The sequence below is a fragment of the Solanum dulcamara genome, chromosome 10 (assembly GCF_947179165.1).
Source record: "Solanum dulcamara chromosome 10, daSolDulc1.2, whole genome shotgun sequence".
Taxonomy (NCBI): Eukaryota; Viridiplantae; Streptophyta; class Magnoliopsida; order Solanales; family Solanaceae; genus Solanum; species Solanum dulcamara.
In genome coordinates this window covers 3,312,468-3,335,270 of record NC_077246.1, presented here as the reverse complement: position 1 = coordinate 3,335,270, position 22,803 = coordinate 3,312,468, and the positions used below count along the sequence as shown (strand labels likewise).

General features: G+C 32.2%; 2 protein-coding genes across 2 annotated transcripts; one reads left to right on the top strand and one right to left on the bottom strand.

Moving 5' to 3' along the window:
* Positions 1-4,144: 4,144 nt before the first annotated feature.
* LOC129870879 (glyoxylase I 4-like) lies at positions 4,145-5,980 on the bottom strand. Its single transcript, XM_055945761.1, has 3 exons — positions 5,741-5,980; positions 5,538-5,643; positions 4,145-4,395 (listed from the first exon to the last, which is right to left on the bottom strand). Exons 1-3 carry the CDS (start codon positions 5,881-5,883, stop codon positions 4,147-4,149), a joined length of 498 nt encoding a protein of 165 aa, XP_055801736.1. The 5' UTR covers positions 5,884-5,980; the 3' UTR covers positions 4,145-4,146.
* A 9,194-nt stretch (positions 5,981-15,174) lies between these two features.
* On the top strand, positions 15,175-21,312 carry LOC129870711 (mediator of RNA polymerase II transcription subunit 17). Its single transcript, XM_055945557.1, has 8 exons — positions 15,175-15,323; positions 15,419-15,638; positions 18,179-18,292; positions 18,483-18,568; positions 18,700-19,084; positions 19,194-19,655; positions 19,739-20,050; positions 20,840-21,312. The coding sequence occupies exons 1-8, from the start codon at positions 15,235-15,237 to the stop codon at positions 21,161-21,163; spliced, it is 1,992 nt and encodes a 663-aa protein (XP_055801532.1). The 5' UTR covers positions 15,175-15,234; the 3' UTR covers positions 21,164-21,312.
* The last annotated feature ends 1,491 nt before the right edge of the window (positions 21,313-22,803 follow it).

Genomic DNA, 22,803 nt, shown 5'->3' with positions numbered 1-22,803 from the left:
TTTTTTTTCTTTTCAAATTAACAAATAGGTATGTAGCTCTCTATAGTTAATTAACAGAATGGAGATAAGGACAGCATTCTATGGCAGGAATGGCACAATAGGTGAAAAAAATTCAAGCTCCATATTGAGTTATTAGCAAACAAAGAGGAAAACTATAAATAGAGAACATGTGATGTTTTTAATCTCTTTTTTTTCTTTTCTCCTTCTAGATATTTGAAGATTTGGATTTTTCTGTTAAAGTTTAATTTTTATATACCAACCATGTACAAAAAAATTACATTTTTATGTAGAATATCATAAAAACTAAGATTAGTAATATGAAAAACAAGACAAATTATTCGTTATAATAGGCTAAAATGTCCTTACAGCGTAAAAATTCTTATACTGTCAATTTATATAAATTAAATCATTTCGGGGTGAGTTTAATATATTTGCTACATGAACAGCATAAAAAGATTTTACACTATCATATAGTCATTTAAAAGATCTTTGTCAACATTTTCTTCAGGTGATTAATCATTTGATATTCTTTATTCGCTGGCATGATTAATTTAAATTTGCCCACGTAAAAATTTATTGAACAAACCGCACTTTTTATCAAGATTTGAATCTAAAAATCTTTAATTAAAATAGAAGGAATTCAATTCATCTCACCACGATATTTGGTTAAAATAGGTTGAAGAGGATAATAAAAGCTATCAACTTCAACACATATATTATCAACTTCTTTGCTCCTCCTCAACCTCAAGCACTCAAGAAAAACAAAGGAAAGCTAATAAAAAACAATAAATAGTCATCAAGATGTGGAACTAACTTGACTCCCACAATTTAATTATCATCTCTATTATTTTCTATATATCTCTTTCAAAGACATTTATTGAAGAATGGAAAGTGAGATTCTTGATCATCAAGTGTTTAGAAGACAAGAGAATTTAAGAGAAATGAATTTTACCTGATTTATACCCTTTGATGTAACTCCTTTGAGAAAGACATTAATGTTGCTAGTCATCACATGTTAGATTAGACAAAATTCATACTGTTTGAAATTTATCCACTCTTGTTTTATCTTTGTAAAAAAAAAATTGACTCAAGTGAAGGACCACTTTAAAACTAAAGTTTCAATATATATTACTTTTAGTTATCTTTTTTTCATATTAGTTATCTTTTTTTCATATTCAATTCACTTATAAGGTAATTATAAGTATATCTCTATGATAAGAATGAATTAATAGCTTGTTAAATATAGTAATTAATATACTATCACAAGTTAAACTACATTGAGAGGTGATTGTTACAAGGCCTAATGTGAACACCCCACCTAAATGATTCTGACTCGTACCAAATAACCTACACAAAGCTAAGCGAGCTAAAAGCTAAAGTATTTTTTTTTGGGTAAAAAAACTATTAGTTGAATTATTAATCTATTAAGACTAACTGAAAAAAGTAATGTTGTTCTAGGAATATGGGTATAAAGTGAATTCAGTTCACTCTATATGAAGCGGAGTGCACTTCTTTTATCATGTATAGAAAATTCTACCAATGATGAAGTCAACAATGAATTTGTCGGATCATAAAGTTTACACTCTATGACTTAGGAAGGACATTTCCGAGAGACTTAAGCGTCAACACTAGACATTTTATTCAATATTAGAAGCACAAATTTTTTTCACCGTTGAGTAATGAGAAATTTGTGTTATAAATCATAATTTTCTCATTCATTTTTCATCGAACCAACTCACTGAGAAAACACATTGTGGAAAATAGATTCTTACTGCGATACTGAAAAATTTCCTTTTTTGTGTGTAAAAATACTACTAGTTTTTTTCTCAATCAAAATATCTAGGAGAATAACCATTGAACATTTTAAAATGAGAAATTTTAATGGGGAAATAATGTGTTTTGGGTAGTGATTGGGCCATTTATTGCAAAGGTATTGGGAAGAGTTTACATTGGCACATATGACATAATTGCCTCACTGTCCATTTTTGGGCCCTTTGAACCAAGCATATTGGCCTGTTATAGGGATATATTACCAATTGTGCTTATCCACAGACCAAATGGGGTTAATGTTTGGCAAATTCTTTCAAAATTATTAATGGAGGATATGAAAAGAGTAGGGACGAGTATACTTGGTATGAAAATGATTGTCACAACTGTCTTTGGTATGAAAAATGATTGTCACAATTGTATATTCTGTTATCTTTTCTATTTTTCGTTTTAATTTTTTTTTAAAATGATAATATTAGAGTGATTGTAAAAGCGATTTATCCGTCAACTTTTTTACCATCAACCTCAAATAACACTTTCTATTTTAAAGTTTGCGAGAGAAGAGGCGAAGCCATAATTTGATGTTTATGATTTAGGGGTTCTAATTTATTAAGACTATTGCATTCTAAATTAGTAATAATTTGCATATAGTTAATGAAGTTTTTTAGACAAATATAGAATTAAGAGGCAAAGCTACAGAGTTCGATCAAATCCGTAATCAATACACTGGTTTCGCTCCTGTGTCAGAATACGATTTACCTCTAGATTTAAAATTATTACCTTATATACTCAATATTTGTCATAATTCACCAAAAACATTATATAGAGAACATGTGTAGTCTTAATAAGTAAGGGGAAGGGTTAATGATTTACTCAGTATGAGATATTAATTCGTTATTTTTTTTAGAACCCTAGATGTTGTCCGAACAAAGCATCCTTCTCACACCTCGATTATTCTATTGCGTTATCGGTGCCAACTTTTTTCCAACTAACACAAATACTAGATAATTCTACCATTAATATTTATGCAGATAATAAAAAATCATCATCTAACACTTTTTGCGTGTCCCTAATATGAATTCAATAACTTTTTTCATTATATATTTATGAATATTTAATTATAAAATTATAATAATAACTTGAAATTGCTATATATAAGAATGAGATCATAAATTTCATATCTTGTATCCGCCGTTGATTAGACTACATTAGTCTTTCATAGTTTTTATACACTTGAATGGCCGTATATAGCCACACCTTTTTGATGTTATCTTCTGTCTTCCTTTAAATCCAATTTGTTGCTTGTTTCTTGTGGCCCTTTGGTGAGCATTCTTAAATGCATAATACACATAGATTGAGACATGAAGTGGCAACCAATGGTTGGAAATTGATATTACACAAATTATGATTTTTATTGTCACAATGCATGCCTATTGATGTGATGTGAATGCATTATTTGAAGTAGACATTTAATTGCATATTCCTGTGTGGACAATTGCTATTGCCACATTCTGCTAATATAATAATTCCTTCGTCCAACTATAGTCGTCTACTATTAACTTGACATACACTTTAAAAAATATAAATTAATAATTTATTGATTTGCCATACAAATAAAGTTAAACAGAAAGAGTAGTTCATCCATTTCATTTTACTCTGGCTCATATATCTTCCTTCAGAAAATATTTATCAAGGACTTTATTTCACTAAATTAATTTTATTAATTATATTTTAAAATTTTAAATTTGACTATTTGTATTTTATATCGTTATTTTATGATAAAAATAATATTAAAAGAAAATAATAAATTATTTATTTATTTATAAAATGGACCAAAATTACATACATCCTCTTTATCAAAAAACACACCTGCACTCACTGAATATGATACACAAAAGTACAAAAAAGGTTCAATATATTGAACACCAAGGGCGTGTTCGATACAAAGGAAAACATTTTCAGAAAAATGCATAATCCTGCAAAATGTTAAATAAGGAAAAAGGTTAAACTTTTTTTTTGTACCGATCGAAATCGAATAACTCTCTTTATCCTTTAAAATTTATCTAATATCCTTAACGGAGCTCCCAACATGAGGATAATTTTAAATCATAATAAAAAAAAATGAAGGTAATTTGAACTTTTTTTCTTGAAATGTTTGTAGTAATAGCGTCCGCTAATCACTTTTCAGCCTTGTTATACTCCAAGATAATAATATCTTTCAATTACTAGGTTGAAAACTGAAAAGCGGCTATTTGTGACTTTTATTAAAAATATTTGGACACGTGAGTTCGCTCATTTCACGTTAGAGCTTCGTTAACGTCTAGAGCAAATTAGGAAATGAGGGGTAAATTTGAAGCTTTTTTCTCGGACTTCTTTTTATTAGACCATTTGTTGAATTTTGTTCTGCTGCATGGTGCAGTGGAGAGTTGAGCATGGCCGGAGAACTGTATCACCACCGGAAAGTGGAATCACCGGCAAGTTATCGCAGTTACAGATCTCGATCATCGTGCCATCGGGATCATGGAAGAATATTTGATCAACATAGATGCCACCTTCTTCAACTCTGCACTTAATATACTCTGTTTCCATCTCTTTAAGCCTTTTTTCTACTGTTGCCATGCTCTCACACTACAACAAACAAACACTAGGTGTCAATTTAGTTCAAATTATCGACTCGTTGCACTAAGTTTTCACTATACAGAAAGTATTGAAAAAAGCCAAATTCCATAGTTGGTCTATGACTATATATATGATCGTACTCTTCATCAGACATGTCGTTCATAACGAAAAACTTAATGCACATTATCCTTTTGGTAATGATACATACATAATAGTTAGTGATTTATTTACCATAGTTCAATTTACATAAAAATATGGCTCTCATATAAAGATTTCGTAACAAATTAGGAAACATGACATCCATATGTCCCAACAAGGTAATTAACACTTCCTTAATTTTAATTTGTGTATTTTACTTTTTTTAATCAATTTAAAACGATGTATATAGTAATAAAAAATATATAGATCAACACCATTTACTTAAAATTCTACGTACATCATTGGTATGGTGTATATGGTAACAATAAATCGATTATGTTTGCGAAAAATGCAGCTTTTATATGTTATTTTATTGAGTTAAATGAGTATATATGAAAGTTGTAAATCTTATATATTACTCCTTCGTTTCATTATAATTATCGTTTTAGCTCATTTCATATCCATTAAGAAAATAATAAATATAAGAGATAGTTTACTAAGTTACCAATAATGATAACAAAAATCATTTTCAGAAATAATCCCTTGTGATTTGGAGAGGATGAGATGTACGTACGTATACTTTACCCCTACCTTTGTTTGGTTAGAGAGGTTGTTTTCGATAGATCATCAACTCGAAAAAGAAGTTTTTTGAACTAGGGTTGAGTTTACTAACTGTTTTTTGAAGTAGGGTTGAGTTTACTGACTTTAATCTTGAATTTCTAAAGTAATAAGGAGTCGTTTGAAGTGAGGTATAAGAAATAAAAATTGCAGGGATAAAATGCAGGACCATTTTATCCTGTGTTTGGTTGGAGGTATTAGACAGTCCTTGGATTATTAAGATTAATTCTTGAATCGCGGATCTATTAGAAAGAATTTCTCTATCTCACACGACCGAATAAAATTTATGTACACTCAACCCTATTCTATTCTGACCTCCCTCGTGAAACCACGCTGAATATGTTTTTATTGTTGTTGGATATCAAAAGTGAATTAAGTGGTGGAAAGTTGTGTACCTGGAAGGAAATGTGATTATCCTTGGGATTAATGATGCTAATCTTGGGCATATTCTCTGGATCCTCAGATTGCAAAAGATGTATGCCAATTCCATAATTAAACAACCTGAAAAATGTCATTAATAGTTAATCAATATTTTTATTTAGTGTATTAAGTTGTTAATCAATATTCATTTTAGCTTAGTTAATTAATTAGTACTCACCAAGCTCCATCAAAATTAAAAGAACAAGGCCTCCTAATTGGAAAAAATCCAAGAATGTTTTGGTAAAAATCAAGAGATTTATCAACTGATCTGCAAACTATTGATATGTGATTTAATGACTTTAAATGCAATGGATTTTCCATAATATCCTTCCACAAAATATGAAATTAAAGATAAGAACAAATGAAGAAAAAATAAACTTTAAAGCAAGAAAGAAATTAAAAGAACCAAAGAATTAATTACAAAGTAGAGTAGTAATGAAGTGGCTTTATATAGAAACAAATAATCTTTAAATAATATTAAAAATAAAATAAATTTGGGGACAACTGGTTGTAAAACAAGTAGATACTACGTGGTGACAATTACTGTTAGTTAATATTTTTTTAAAAAAAAACAAGCAAAACCTTTTTTTTATTTCCCACTATATTCGATATTTATTATGGAGCTCGATAAATTTGAATTTGTATTGAGAAATCCTACCTTATGGGATAAAATGCTTCCCAATTCATCAAATTTGTGTGTATAAGGCCACCTAAAAGAGGAAACGTGGCAAGCCCAAAAAATTTTAATTTTTAAGCTCAAATTTAAAACCTCTAATTAATAATTGAATCAATTATATATATATATATATATGTATATATATATATATATATTCCTCCAATTATAAACCCATGTTTGTCACTCTTCTTCCCTGTAGTATCAAACTATACATGTCATGATCTCTAGATAGTAGGTGTAATTGTATGATTAAATTAATTATATTATAAGCACCCAATAGTCGACCAACTAATTAATTCATAACCTAATCATAGATATAAAGTAGTCCTCATTTTTTTCTTTTGGAGTTCACATTGGATCACCGATTAAATTCGGATGATGCACTGTCAGGCTCATTCAAGGGTTACACTCCAAACAAAAAAAATTTCATACACAGAGCTCGAACCAGAATCCTCTGATTAAGAATAAAGTAGTTTCACTAGTACATCACAACCCATAACGTCCTCATTTCATGTGTTTGTTATAATTTTATTATTTTTATATCTAGTGAACCTTCTCGTATATCGTTAATTGTATGCTTAATCAGCTTGAATAATTAGGACCATTCATTTATTAAACAATAATACTGTACCCCACTCATATTTGTATTTGAAATTATAAAAAATCTTAAATTATTTTACACGTCGTCACGGAAAATAATTACTTAAAGATCAGTTACAAATAAAATAGAACATAATTTTTTTAAAAAAAATCTTTTACATGTGAAAATAAAGTATCTCTTATAAAAATAATATAAAATTAAAAATAAATTTATAAACGACTACAAAATCAAAACTTCCCGTTGTCACATATGTAATCAGATCCCCATCATTATCCCATGTGAATCTCTAGATTAATTTTATTAAATCAATGTACTTGGACATAAATTTAAATAAAATTAAGCAAAATAACGTCAAAAATTGGGGGTGGTTTGGACAAATAGGGTCTTTTAGTATCATTGTTTAAATTTTGATTTCATTTAGAAAAGTTTTATAAAAATTGCATAAAATTCATACAAAAAGTTTAGAATCGTCATAAAATTCATCAGATTATTTTATCTCAAATTTTGACAATTGTCAAATAAAAATCACCAAACCTAATAATTTTGGTGAGTCGCCATAAATTTGTTGTGTAACATGATTTCAGCATACACTTTTTTGTTCTTATCTTTATTTTTTTAAAGAAAAATAACATCTTTTACTTTTAGAAGACCATTAAATTACACTTCACACTTTGATATATGAGGGTTTACAATTCAACATTGGTGTGAGTTTGAGTATAAATTGGTTTCTTTCAATTGGATGGTAACTTTATAAAGAAACACGAGAGAAAAAGAAGTCTTTGAAGAAAATTCGTAACACCTTATGGCCAACTAAAACTAAAAGTACAGATTTGTTATAAAATAAACTAACTTAGCAAAATAAGAAGGAGAAAAAAATAATAAGAGATAGTTGAGAGAATTCTTCCATATATCATTTTTCACAATACTGATGCTATTTATAATAGTGTAAAGAGGAAGACGTAGAAGGGGGGACAAAGGGGTGTGGAAAGAAAAAGAGAAAAAGAAAAAGTGGGAAGAAAAATAGGAGGAAAAGCAAACTACAATTTGTATTAGTGGGTCCACTATAAAGTGGAACATCCACTTGTTCTTTCTTAACACTTTCCTTTTTATGTCCACGTGTAATGTGTCTCATTAAAAACTTTACAAGAAACAATATACATAGTTATTCTGAACCTCCATAAATGTTATGTCTCGTTAAAATCTTACTAGAAAAAATTTAATGGAAAAAAGCCTAATGAAGGAAAAAGAGTACACACATCTGACAATACGCCTTGATTGGTGCCTCATCAAAAACCTTACCAGGAAAATCTAGTGGGACAATACTTTGGTTAAGGAAAAAAGAGTGCAACGCATATTTTTACTCTCCCTGATGAAAACTTCATTTGATATTTTGGAGACGACGCATTCCAATCTTATATCTTAGCTTCTCAAAAGTTGATGTTGGTAATGCCTTTGTGAATAAATCTGCAAGATTATCACTAGAGCGAACTTGTTGTACATCAATGTCACCATTCTTCTGGAGATCATGTGTGAAGAATAATTTTGATAAAATATGTTTCTTTCTATCTCTTTTTATGAAACCACCTTTCAATTGAGCTATGCACGCGACATTGTTTTCGAATATAACTGTGGGTACTTTGACATCATTTTCTAGGCATATTTCTTTAATGAACTGTATCATCGATCTCAACCATACATATTCTCTACTTGCTTTATGAATTGCTATTATTTCTGCATGATTTGAAAAAGTAGCAATAATAAACTGCTTTGTAGATTACCATGATATAACAGTTCCTCCGTGTGTAAATAGATAGCCTATCTGAGATCGAGCTTTATGTGGGTCTGATAAATAACATGCATCTACATAACCAATAAGGTCTGCACAACCTTTATAAGTATAAAACAAACTCATATCAATAGTACCCATTAGGTATCGCAAAATATGTTTTATACCATTTCAATGCCTTCGTGTTGGGGATGAACTATATCTTGCCAGCAAATTAACAGAAAATATTATATCAGGTGTGGTTGCGTTAGCAAGATACATAAGTGCACCAATAGCACTAAGATATAACACTTCAAGACCAAGAAGTTCTTTATTCTCTTCTAGGGGGCAAAATGAATCTTTATCCACTTCAAGTGAACAAACAACCATTGGAGTACTTAATGGATGTGCTTTGTCCATATAAAATTGTTTTAAGATTTTTTCAGTGTAGGCAGTTTGGTGGACAAAGACCCTGTCTGCTAAATATTCAATTTGCAGACCTAGATAAAGTTTTATCTTTCCAATGTCTTTCATCTCAAATTCTTTCTTTAAATATTCAATCGCCTTTTGGACCTCTTCAGAGGTTCCAATGAGATTTATGTCATTAACATAATCGGCGAGTATAACAAACTCTGATTTCATTTTTTTAATAAAAACACATGGACAAATGACATCATTTATATAACCTTCATTTATTAAGTTCTCACTAAGGCGATTATACCACATACACCCTGATTGTTTCAGACCATATAATGATCTTTGCAGTTTCATTGAATACATCTCTCGAGATTTAGTACATGTTTAAGGCAATTTTAATCCTTTTGGGATTTTCATGTACATTTCATTATCAAGTGAACCATAAAGGTAAGCTGTAACTACATCCATTAGATGTATTTCAAGATTTTTATGTACAGCTAAACTGGTGAGATACCGAAAAGTTATTTTATCCATAACAGGTGAATATGTTTCTTCATAGTTGACCTCCGGTCTTTGAGAGAATCCTTGTGCAACAAGGCATGCCTTTTATCTTACAATTTCATTTCTCTCATTTCGTTTTCGCACAAAAACTCATTTATAGCCAATTGGTTTTACACATTTAGGGGTTTAGACTACAGGTCTAAAAACCTCACGTTTAGCAAGTGAGTCTAATTTTGATTGAATTGTCTTTTGTCATTTTGGTCAATTATATCTACGTCGACATTCTTAGACGGAATTAAGCTCAAGGTTTTCACTATCTTGTATGAGGTTAATTGCAACATTATATGCAAAAATATTATCCACTGTAATTTTCGATCGATCTAAATTTATCTCATCACAGGTAGAACTTATTGAAAGTTCTTCATTCACTTGAGTCTCAGGTTCACTGATTTCTTCAGGAATATCAGGATTACTCAAATCTTGACCTTCTTTGGGGGTTCTTTTGTAGTATCATTTTTTTTATTCCTTACGAATCTTTTTCTAGGATTTTTATCCTTTGAACTCAATGGTATACCACGTTTAAGGCGTGTTTGAGATTAAAAAGTTATGATACTAATAGATGGTCCTTTTGGGACATCAATCCGGATAGGCACATTCATTGTAGGGATATGTGACTTAGTTATCCGTTTCAAAATCAGTAAATGCATCTGGCATTTGATTTGCTATGTTCTGTAAGTGAATGATCTTCTGGACCGATCTCCTGCTCACATGTGCGGGTACGTGGATCAAAATGAGATAGTGATAAAACCTTCCACATAATTTTTCTTGCGGGATCATTTTTCTCTCTCCCTAATGGCGGAAAAATTATTTCATCAAACTGAAAATCTGCAAATCGAGCAGTAAATAAGTCTCCTATCAATGGTTCAAGATAGCGAATTATGGAGGGTGAATCAAACCCAACATATATGCCCAATCTTCGTTGAGGGCCTATCTTTATACGTTGTGGTGGTACTACAGGCATGTATACCGCACAATCAAAAATTCGTAGATGGGCTATATTTGGCTCATAATCAAATATTAGTTCTGACGGAGAATATTTATTATAATGTGTCAGTCTGAGACATACAAGTGTTGCTGCATGTAAGTAAGCATGACTCCAAACAGTAATTGACAATTTTGTTTTCATTAGTAGAGGTCTGACTATCAATTGTAGGACATAAATAAATGACTCTGCAAAGCCATTTTGAGTATGAACATGAGTAATAAGATGTTCAATTTTTATCTCAATTGATAAGCAATAATCATCAAAAGCTTGGGATGTAAATTCTCCAGCATTATCAAGGCAAATAGTGTTAATTGCATAATCTGGAAATTGCGCCCTTAATTTTATTATTTGTGCTAACATCTTCGCAAACGCCAGGTTGTGAGATGATAAGAGGCACACATGAAACCATCTAGATGATACGTCTATTAAAACTATAAAATATTTAAACAATCCACCAGGTGGATGAATAGGTCCACATATATCTCCATGTATACGCTCTAAAAAGTCAGGAGATTCGATCCCAACCTTTAGGGTCGATGGTCTGACAATTAATTTGCCTTGATAACAAGCAACGCATGAAAATTCATCATTCGTAAGAATTTTCTGGTTCTTTAACGGATGTCCAGTTGAATTTTTAAAAATTCATCCCATCATTATTGATCTAAGATGACCTATTCGATTATGCCATAACACAAATGTATTTAGATCAGTAAACTTTTGGTTTACGATCATATGTGCTTTAATTACACTAATTTTTGCATAATATAGCCAGACGACAAAGTTGGTAGTTTTTCCAAAATATATTTCTGGCCTGAGGCACTCTTGGTTATATCAAGATATTCAGTATTCATTTCATTTAGTGTCTCAACATGATATCAATTTCTGCGGATATCTTTAAAACTTAGCAAGTTTCTTGGGGATTTAGAAAAGAATAGTGCATCGTCTATAACAATCTTTATCCCCTTAGGCATAAATATAGTAGCTCTTTTGGAGCCTTCAATCATTTTTAAATTATCAGAAATTGTAGTAACATTTGCTTTTGTTCTAAGAAAGTTGAAAAAATATTTCTCGTCTTTAAAAATGGCATGAGTTGTTCCACTATAATTTACACAAATATCCTCGTGATTGATCATTGATCCAAATAAAATTTGAGGTATAACCATATTTTTCTTCAAAAAGAAATAAAGTAAATATTATAATTAAAACATGACTTATTACATAAATTTTATTTATTTACATGGATTAGAAAAATACAAACATATTATTTAGTACATACAAAAAAATTATTTAAATATTATCAGGGTTATCGATATTCATATTTCCTTGAGGAAAATTGAAGAAATCAGTTACATTCAGATGCATAGGCTCAATATTATCTTCAGAGATAAAGTTTGTTTCTGGATTATTTTCTGTCCTCTTCAAAAATGTTTGATATAGCTGAACCAAACGTTTTGATGATCGGCAAGTTCGCGACCAGTGCCTCATACCTCCACATTTATGACATATACTTTTTGATTTTTTTTTTGATAAAGCTTCTAGTTTTTCACTCTTCTTTTTGTACTGCTGATTATTTTTCGATGTCAGCCGAGCATCGTGATTATAATTTCTTTTTTGACCATGACCACGATCACGACCATGACTGTGGCCATGACCTCTTTCTCGTTGGTTATAATTTGCCTGATTCGCTTCAGAGAGTGGAAAAGAACCAACAGACCGACTATCATGATTTTTCATTAGCAGTTCGTTGTGGTGTTCAATAATCAGAAGGTGAGAAAGTAATTCAGAATATTTTTTAAACATCTTTTCGCGATATTGCTTTAGGAGCATATTTACAGGTGGAAATGTGGAGTATGTTTTTTCAAGTTTATCTTGCTTAGTGATTTCTTCTCCGCATAAATTTAACTGAGCTATAATTCTAAACAAGAAAAAATTATATTTAGTTATATATTTAAAATCCATTACTCTCATATTTAGCCAATCACGTGCTTGTGGAAGAATGACCAACTTCATGTGGTCATATCTTTTTTTTAGATTGTTCCACAATTTAAGGGGATCCTTTAATGTAAGGTATTGTAATTTTAATCCCTCGTCAAGATGGTGACGGAGAAATATCATGGCTTTGGCACGGTCTTGACTAGATGTTGTATTGTCATCTTTGATAGTGTCTGCTAGACTCATCGATTATAGATGTATTTCAGCATTTAGTGTCCATGATGAGTAGCCTTTTCCAGATATGTCAAGAGCAACAAATTCAAGTTTAGAAATATTAGACATTTTAAGAAAATAAAATTCTTATCCCTTTTGTTACCTTCTTAAAAATATAGCTCAAAGCGATGGAGGCTCATGCTGATAACGTGTTATAAAATAAACTAACTTAGCAAAATAAGAAGGAGAAAGAAATAGTAAGAGATAGTTGAGAGAATTCTTCCATATATCATTTTTCACAATACTAATTCTATTTATAGCAGTGTAAAAAGGAAGACCTAGAGGGGAGACAAAAGGGTGTAGAAAGAAAAAGAGGGAAAAAAAAGTGGGAACAAAAGTAGGAAAAAAAAGCAAAATACAATTTGTATTGGTGGGTCCCAATATAAATTGAAACATCACTTGCTCTTTCTTAACAAGATTGAATTTATATAAATAGGCGAATTGTATTAAATTTGAATGTGGATCAAGTCAATAAAATAGATCATAGTTCAATTCACCTTAAAGTTTACTTCGATCCATATGAATTACGTTAGATTAAAAACAAGTCATACTCGAAAAAATTGATATATAAAATCAAAATTTATCGAACATATATATATATATATATATATATATATATATATATATTCAAATTGTCATATACCAACAAAAAAGGAAATCAACATGACACGTAGTCATGACAAGCTGGAGTTTTTATTAAATAAGTGACGTGGCAATAACCTGTCTAATTGCCATATCAACTACTATGATAAACACATCATCAACAGCTTTGACTAGTATTTTGTTATTTTAATTTGTCTTTAATACCACACTATTTTTTTTATTTTTTGGTAGGCTAGGACACTTAAAATGAAAGAGTTAATAGAATTAATGTCTTTTGATTCACTGAGGAGGTGCACCAAGTTCAATCGGGGCGAATTCAGAATTTAAATATTATAAATGTTGAGTTAAGAGATAAAGTCTAAATTTTATATTTAATTAAATTTATATGAATAGTTAAGATCAATCAAACATATCATTGATTTAAATTTAATTGATTCAAATTATAAGATTTTTAACCCATAAATTATTGTATTTGGTAGATTATGAATTTAGATATGATAAATATCAATTAAAATTTCATATGTATATCTTATATCTATGATCCATTAAAAACAGAGTTGAGATAAATTTATTGCTGAAGAGTTGTATCCGCTATTATAATGTTTAATCAAATCATTGAGTTTTACTAATTTATAAATTCGTGACTGAATCGATCTGTCACTATATTCCTTAGCCACCAAAAAAAAATTAATATTAAGATGATTATTACTACATATCTACAGTTTAATTTGAATTATTACACATGCTAACCTTAATATGAAAGTTATGCATGAATATAAGATTCATAACTTTTCTCTAGACCTAATTGTTATCGAAGTTACAAGACAATTTGCTAACTACACAACAAAAAGTAGCTACCTTACACATGTTAATTAGAATGATATAGATTGTGGAGAAGCAAATTCGAATTTGAGTTTTAGTATAAGAGAATTCATAGTCTTAAGTATTTTACAAGATTTTCACTTGTCTAAAAAGTCTCATATATTGCTACACCTTATAAGAAAAATATCATAATTGAATCTTCCTTACTATTATTTAATCAATTTATTGCATTTCAATTTTCTATCTCTTTGTTGAAGAAAATCTCAGTGGAGAAGATTTTTCAAATTAGATCGTATAGGATGCTAAGAATATATTTGAACTATTTAGTTTATTGATGCAATAATACGTGGTGTTAAGTTTCAGAGAAAAAAAATCTTAAATAAATTGACGTTCAAAACTAATTAAAGATCTATATAGGAATCTTTATTAATGGTTTGCATCTATTTAAATTCTTTTCAATTGATGGATCGTAATTAAATTATTTTTACTATTATATAATAGGTGGAGTTTAATTTATTTTTTTTAACACAAAAAAATAATTTTATGATTTTACTATTATTAAAATATAATTTTTTTGACGATTATGAATGAAATTTTACCTTATAATTGAACGTTTCTCAATATTTAATTACACAATTTGCTCTTCAAATAAGTTGATCGTCGATTTTGCCTTTAACAATCAAATTTATCCATAGCGGGGCATAAGTTCTTTAAGGGCACGCATTACATAATTGTGAGATATTATGATGCTAAAATATAAGCTTATATCCCGCAAAAAAAGTTATTTATCTTAAGAGACAAAAATTAAAAACGAGCACAAAATAGGCTCATAAGTACAAATGACCCGTTTTCCAACCCATCCCACAAAACATCAATATGGGCCATAGTGTAGTTCGTAAATGATAAAGCCCATATCCTAATAGGCCCAATGAAATTAGCAAACTTAAAGCCCAATTATTTTTGACGGGTATCTTCCTCGATTTAGGGCACAATTTAGGATTTCTCCGACACTTCTTCCCGGAAAATCTCCCTGAAAAATGAACGGCGATCTGGAAATCTCCGTGGACAAGCTTCCGATCAAGCGTTTAGAATTTATTGAAGAACAAGGCGCCGAACGCTTCCCTTCGTAATCTCTCTCTGTCTCTCTGAAAATGTAGAATTTCATTCATAATCTGTTTGTGAGCTGGATGTTTACATTTAGATTTTGCTTAATTGTTGCAGTGACATAGGATACGATGAGAAAACGGTGAATTTGATAAGGAGAATAGATTTTGCATGGGCAGTGGAGAGAGAGGAGCCAAGTAAGAAGCAGAAGAAAAACAGTAGTGCTACTTCTTCGAAGGAGACAAGTAGCAGTCAGCCATGGCAATGGCAGAGTTTGGTGGAGAATTTGCGATTGGCTCATCAAGAGCTTCAAGTCATTATCGATCTCATTCACACTGTAAGTTAACTGTAGAATATTTGCTCACCATATAGAATTTTGTGACATTATAATCTTAATGATTGGGACATTTTTATTATGTTATCAATATTCGTCAAGGCATGGATTGGGCGCTGAGCGAGAAAGGTCTCTTCTTTCCTTTATTTTCCTAAACTTCGTCAAGCCTATCCGCTCATTTGTTCCAAACCCGAGTTTATAGTTTCAAGATCGCACTTTTAGTACGCGTGTGGTGAGATGTTCCAAGCTCGGTATCTACTGATTTTTCCATTCCTATGATTCAAAGGATTCACCAACTATAGGGCAGGTAGTGCAGACATCAAGTAAGGGCTCATAGGCTACTAAAAAAGGATTCTATGCACAGACGTGAAAGCTCTATCAATAGAAAGATTCTAGCTTCGTTTTATTTTATTTACAGTGGAATGATTCCCTTGTCTGAGAACCGCCATCCGCCATTCACGTACTATTCCTATCTAATTCAAAACATACAATTACAGAGATGTATATTAGGTAGAAAACTGTAAACTACATGCATAAATGACGTGAATGTAGTTGAAAAGTGGGTAGAGAAAGAAGTTTCAAGACATCCTATCCACAATAGAGTAGTTATTTTATTCAAAACAGAAGCTACCTCTAAGTTGTTCCAATAGGGAATTCCATGTGTGCGTGATAAAGCAAAGCCTTCAGGAAAGGTGTAAAGTTGGATATACCACATTTCTAGTACTCAGTAGCAAGGATGTTTTGGCTTTTTGAATTGAATCATTATGGCTATTTCTGAATTCAATCGAAAACCCACAAAGGGAATCGAACATCTAATATCAAATGGGCTGGTTGAAAACTCACCAACTCCAGTTGCTCAATGTCTCAAAAGCTCTCCTAGCTTGGACAAGGTAAAATATCATTTATTCCCTTTTTATTCCTCTTTGCCTCTCTAGTAGGGATGAAGGGCTGTCTTGGTGTGTGTAGGTCGAGGCTTGTTAGTGCCTGTCATAGGACTAGTCATATCCCTATAGTTCTTGCCATATGATGTGTATTGTGTTTCGATTATCACACTTTTTTGCTTCTTTTATTGTTTCTTTCTCATAGACTTTACACTACCTTTCTCATTATCGACTATGTTTTTTTTCAATATTTCTTCTCCTTTTACTTGGGTTTGATGCACTTGAGCCGAAGGTCTTTCAGAAACATCCTTTCTACCTCCTCGAGATAGTGGTAAGGTCTGCGTACACTTTACCCTCCCCAGACCCCACTTAATAGGATTTCACTGGGTATGTTGTTGTTGTTGTATGGCAGTGGCACAATGCTTGAGCTGTTTTCTCCCTGTTGTGTATGACTACTATTATTTCAGGAAGAAGTATTCGGAAGCCATATATTCTAGTCCTTAATATCTATATCCTCATGTAGATTCTTGGAAAAGTTGTGAGCTGAATTTCCAGTGAGAGTGAGTCATTGGCGATATTTGGTAGAGTTTGGATGCAGAATGAACTCTGCGTAGTCTGGCAATGCCTCATTCTATAAGGATTGATATGTGGATTTAGTTCCAGGGATCCAATTGAGATATGCAATGCAGAAACACACCAGTTGATGCAGCCACTTGTCTTGAAGGGAAAATTTGCTAGTGTGGGAGCTTTTCTCTAGGATATTGCAACTTCTCTATAAAACAAGCTAGTTGTGGGAGTCAATGATGTATTCAATTATTTTGTTCTCTTCCATTTATTTCCTTGTTTTGCTTTGTGTGATAGTCATAAAGTTGTGCATCACCTTGGTGGTTCATTCTGCTGATATGACGTACTTATTAAAAGATGTCACTTCCTCAATTTTCTTTTAGTCTCATTGTCAATTAACCTACTTAGGTACTGGTTCTATATAGTGCAGGTGCCTCAGAGTATACGTCTTTAAATGGTTTCCATTTCTTAATGATCCTGCAAGGTTATGTTTATTTATATATTTGGTAATAGTCAACTTTGTATATTGAGTGTGTTGCTACATTAGCAAATGTTTCATTTGGGTTCTCTTGTGATCCTTTCACACATGGATGGTATTTAATTGCATTATTATGTTATGATGAAGCACTGGCCATGTCACAGGTTTTTATTCTCTAAATTAAATTGTATGCCAATTGGATGAAACGCCTTAACATTTATATAAGAAAAAGAAGCAGAACAAGCCATGCCTAACTTTTGATTTATCCATCTTTAGTGAATTCGACTCGCTGGTTACTCCGCCCCCTTGATTTTATTAGTCTTTATGTGATCCAGTTTCATAGATAATGTTTCTAGAAGAAACATTGATATGATGGCATATCAATTTACTCTTCATTGTCAGAATGATAGAGACAACATTAGAAAAAATTTGACTTAAGCTTTTGGCATCAGCTATTTAAGTGGCATGAGATTTGTCAGTCCATTTGGTCCTTCAATTCCTTCCTTCCCCTTCTCCCTGGCATTTTAGACAACACCTTTTCTTAGGCATAATAAGCTGAATAAATTAGTGCAAACTGTGGATTATATATTGCATTATTGACTCTGATGTTCTGCATACAGGTGGAGGCAAACGATGCAGTGACAGTGGCTGGCATGACCAGGCCAAAGCAATTACCTAATGAGCATCTATCAGACCTTGCTGTGTCTATGGCAACCAAGCTGCAATGCTTCCGTGTATTTTTTTAATCCCTTCTGCAAGGTGTTTTGGTTGATGTATAGTTCTAAATTGAGTTTAACAAATAATCCACTGGATTATTTTTAAATCTAATGGTTTGTTGACAGAGTTTGTGATTACTTTTTTTTTGAATTATGCATTTCATTATCAAAGCTGTAAGTGTTTCATAATTTGGTTTTTCTTTTGCAGCATTTGGGGAAATATTTTAAGCAATCTGCCAAAGCCTTAGAACAACAAGTGGCTAGAGAAGCAAGATTTTATGGTGCTCTTATCAGGTTTGTTCTTTGTGGCTACTAAACAGTATTAGTACTTCGTGGAACACACAAATATGTTCAGTCATTTAGACTACTGTGTCTTTGTGCCTTTCCTCAAAATTTTGTCTATGTATTTCCTGATGAGCTGATAGATTGCAGCAAAATTGGAAGGTTAAATGGCATCGGATGGTTGCTGCTGCTTCTGGAAATGAAGGGTTTTACATTGATTTATTTGACACTTCATTATATGATCCAGCGGTTGCATTTCGCCCATCTTCTGCATCTGTGGTGCGTATTGAGCACGACCCAGCTGGAATGCTGGCTGTGAATTTGCCTCCAAATTCCTGCCGCACTCTTCAATTTGAATTTCTCGGTGCAAGTACACCTAGTGGTGTCATAAAGCATAGCAGAACAAAACCAAAGGGTCCTTTTGAGGATTCTTCTGGAGAAACTAAGAGAGAAAAAAGTGATGATGAGCATGTGAGAGAAACTCACTCAACCCTCCGTGAAGTTCATAGAGCAATCTTTGATGAGCAGGTATATTTCTAGGTTCACTCCTTTCTCTTTCTAGTCTCTTTAAGTTTTTCTTATTCTTTTTCTGTGACCTACTCCTTTTTTCTGATTATTTTCTTGGTCCTCGTTGCAGGTGTTTGATTTGGTTAATCGTGAAGCATTTAATCCAGCTTTGGGTGCTGATGTGACAGGAATACAAGAAAACTTGTTACGTTTAAGCATAGGTCAAAGAGCTTCTCTGTCTATTTCACTTGTACCATCTACTGACGATGATCAGACAGCTAATGCTGTGGGTGATGAGCATTCTGAAACTGCTATTGTGTCTTTTGAATCAGTTGATGCTTCAAAACTAGATGAAGGAAAACTTGACTTCAAGAAGTTGGGGTTTCCTAATCGAATTAGTTTTGAAATTTATTTGCAACAACTTTTTCATGAACATGTCTTTATAAAAGCCAGAAATAGATTATCATCTTTGGGTAAACCTCAAGTATCTTCTCAGCCCACGAAAGATGGTCCTAACCTTTTGGGACATTTTTGCGTTTCTCTAGCTCATAGGATCTTCTCAAACAAAGTCCTTGCAGAGCTTGAAAGTCTGGTATGACCTTATCTGTTTGGGTTTGTAAACTGCTAGGCGATGTGACCATTATGTATCTGAAGAATTTCTTGTTTTGTCTGTAGGTTAGCAGGATACCATATGTCCAATTGATATCGCATCCCACTTGGCATTCTCGAGCATCATCATGGACACTCTCCATGGATGTGCCCGAGTCAATTCTCCATGCAGGAAGCCTGTCTCACTCATCTGACTATGTAAAGAATGTGAAATCCCACTTTCGTACAAAACTCATGGTGCGTGATGATTGCATCAGTCTGGAAGGGGAAGGTGCTCCTAATCTTGTTGGCCTCTTCAAAGGAAAGCCTGATAGTACTTGCCCTATGACCAGATATGACTGTGACTTGTCAGATCTTCCAATGGTACTATTACAGCAGGTCTGTCTCCTCCTCCTCTTACTTTTGCGTTTTAATATCAGAACGTGTTACATACTATGAAGAATAGTTCATCTTTTGGCCGGATAAACTTCTGTTCGTCCTAGAATTGGCCCTCCTTTAAAAGAAAGCTTATGATCCTAGACATTATTTATTTTTCCTATGACTCAGTTGAACCATCCAAGTTCTTTGAATCTTTTTTTTGTTGTATTTCTTGGGATGATTTATGTGACACAAGGATCACATAGAGCGTGATAGTGAGAAAGGTTTTCAAAGTGTTTGTGTTCCTGCCTAGGATAATTTGCTATCTTGCGGTCAGGTGCCAAACTTATGGTGGATAGCTATGGTCATGAAGGTGAGGGAGAATGTTGCTTTGTTACCATAGAATGATAGGAACACCACAAATATAACCCCCACCGCCAAACCACGGACTTTGGTCTAGTGGTAAGAGCGCAGCTCAAGATTTGTCGGTTAGGCATCTGTCACGAGTTCGGACCTTGTTGCAGGCAAAAGCCTGGCATTTACTTGGGGATGCATAGATAGGCAAACCTGTTATCTTCTAGGTTTCAAATTGTTTTCCAGTTGGCCCCAGGGGACGGGGAGACAAGGGACAATAATGGCCCACCCTGAGCACTGTTTTCTCAGTGGAAAAAGCAAAAGCGCCACATTTGTACCCTTCCTTTCTATTAACAAATCAGTATGCAATCTACATTAGAAAGCAATGCCACTTCCATCTTGCAGCGATACGGTCATCAATATGTCCTTATTTCAAACTATTAATTTCTTCTACAGGTTGCCAGCCAAGTGATACGGTGGCTTCATGAAGAGGCCCTTATGGTTGGTATCAAAGCAAACCGGGATTTCTTATCCTTGTCATTTGAGCTAGACCAAGGGGAAACACTCAGTCTGGTGGCACACGTAGACCCTGAAGATATTCAAGGATGCATATCCTGGTGGTTGGTGATGGGCGATGGATTCTCTGAAGAAAACAAACTTCAAATGGACGTTAACAATGGTGAATCCGAAACAAGGAAATTGTTAGGTTATTTGTCTTTGGAAGTACTATACTTGACCTTAATGGATATGGTTAGCGCAAGTAGTACTGCAGGCCATTGAATTGTATCTAACTTTTTGTACTTGTATTCGTAGTATTTTTTTTTTGTTTCGTCGAAGAATATTCATCTGTACAAATTATGTAGCTGAGAATATGATACATCCAATAACTCATAGCTAAATCATTATGGATTCAATTTTGTTAAGTAAAATGTTTGTTGGATTGATTCCATCATTTGGAGATCTGCGTACATCTTACCTCTTCAGATCCCACTTGTGTGATTTTATCGGTTATGTTGTTGTCATCCTACTTTCACTAGTGTGATTTTATCGGTTATGTTGTTGTCGTCCTACTTTGGGTAAAATAAGTTGTTTTACTCTTCCTGCAATTCTTTGAAACCTACTTCATGTAGTTTCTATCATCAAAACATATAGAAAGAAACCTTTTATTTGTGGCTGTGAAGAGTTGAGTGTGCATTTTAAATTATTAATTAGGTCTCTTTTGTCTGTCTTTATCCAAATTCATCATTCATCAAGATTTAATATAAGAGATAAACCAAACACTTTCATAACAATAAATAGGATATAATTTCTGACAAGACTTGTAAACCATTAATAAGAGAAGCTTCATCAACGTGAACTCCACTAAAAAAACCCATCTAAAACAAATATTTAACTTATACCCATTTGTAGTTACTATCATTATTTTTATCCATATAAGTAAGTGTACAAAGAAATTTATCTATTTAAGCTTTGTTCAACAATAATATTTTAAATTAGATAATATTCGTGGGGATGTGGTTTTTGTTGGCTCAAGTAGACATTTAAAAAAGTGAAGTTAATTAAAGGAGTGGAGTTGTGGGCAAGCAAAGCATGCTCACTTTGGGCATTACTTGCCACGGCACAAAAGGCAATATGGTCCTACTATTTTAATATTTTCACTCTTGTCTCCAACCAAATATATTATTATTATACCTTCTTTTTTGGCTCCGTATACGATATTTATATTGAGGTCTCGATTAATCTAGATTCGTAACACGTCATACCTGTTAAAGAGGAAAACACTTCTTATCAAAAAAAAAATTCATATTGAGGACTTGAACAAGTCCTCGAGACTCCGATCAAAAATGGAGGGATCAAATCCATTTCACCATAATTATGGATGGTATATTATTATATCTAGATACATCTGTCATGTAGTGTCACAAATTTTGTTTAATTTATTTATATCATAAACATAAAGTTAGTTTCCGTCAGTAGTAGCCACTAGCCACATAGTATATTGAATTTTAAGCTAATCCCAATATGTTCATTTATTTTATTTTTTCAATGTAATTATCTTTCTTAAGATGCACAATTAAGTATAATGCTTACAATTTTTCAGCTATATGTTACATAATTGAGAAATTTTGCTAGTTTTAACTGTATTTTTTTTTTTTTAACGATTTTAAGGATGAAAGCTGAACTATTTTTAATTCCCCTGAAAGCATTTTTCCTTTTTGAGTTTATTTTTAAAAAAACTTTTTTTTTCTTTTTTCTTTTTAAGAGATCACAACTCAAACCATAATATATTACTTAGTTCAAACTTAGTAATCAAAGGTTACTACAATTCAATTGAACCTTTCTTGCTTTCTGATTAATTATGTTAAAAGAATCTTATCTCCCTTAGCCCTTTACATTTACTGTTAATTTGATAATGATGG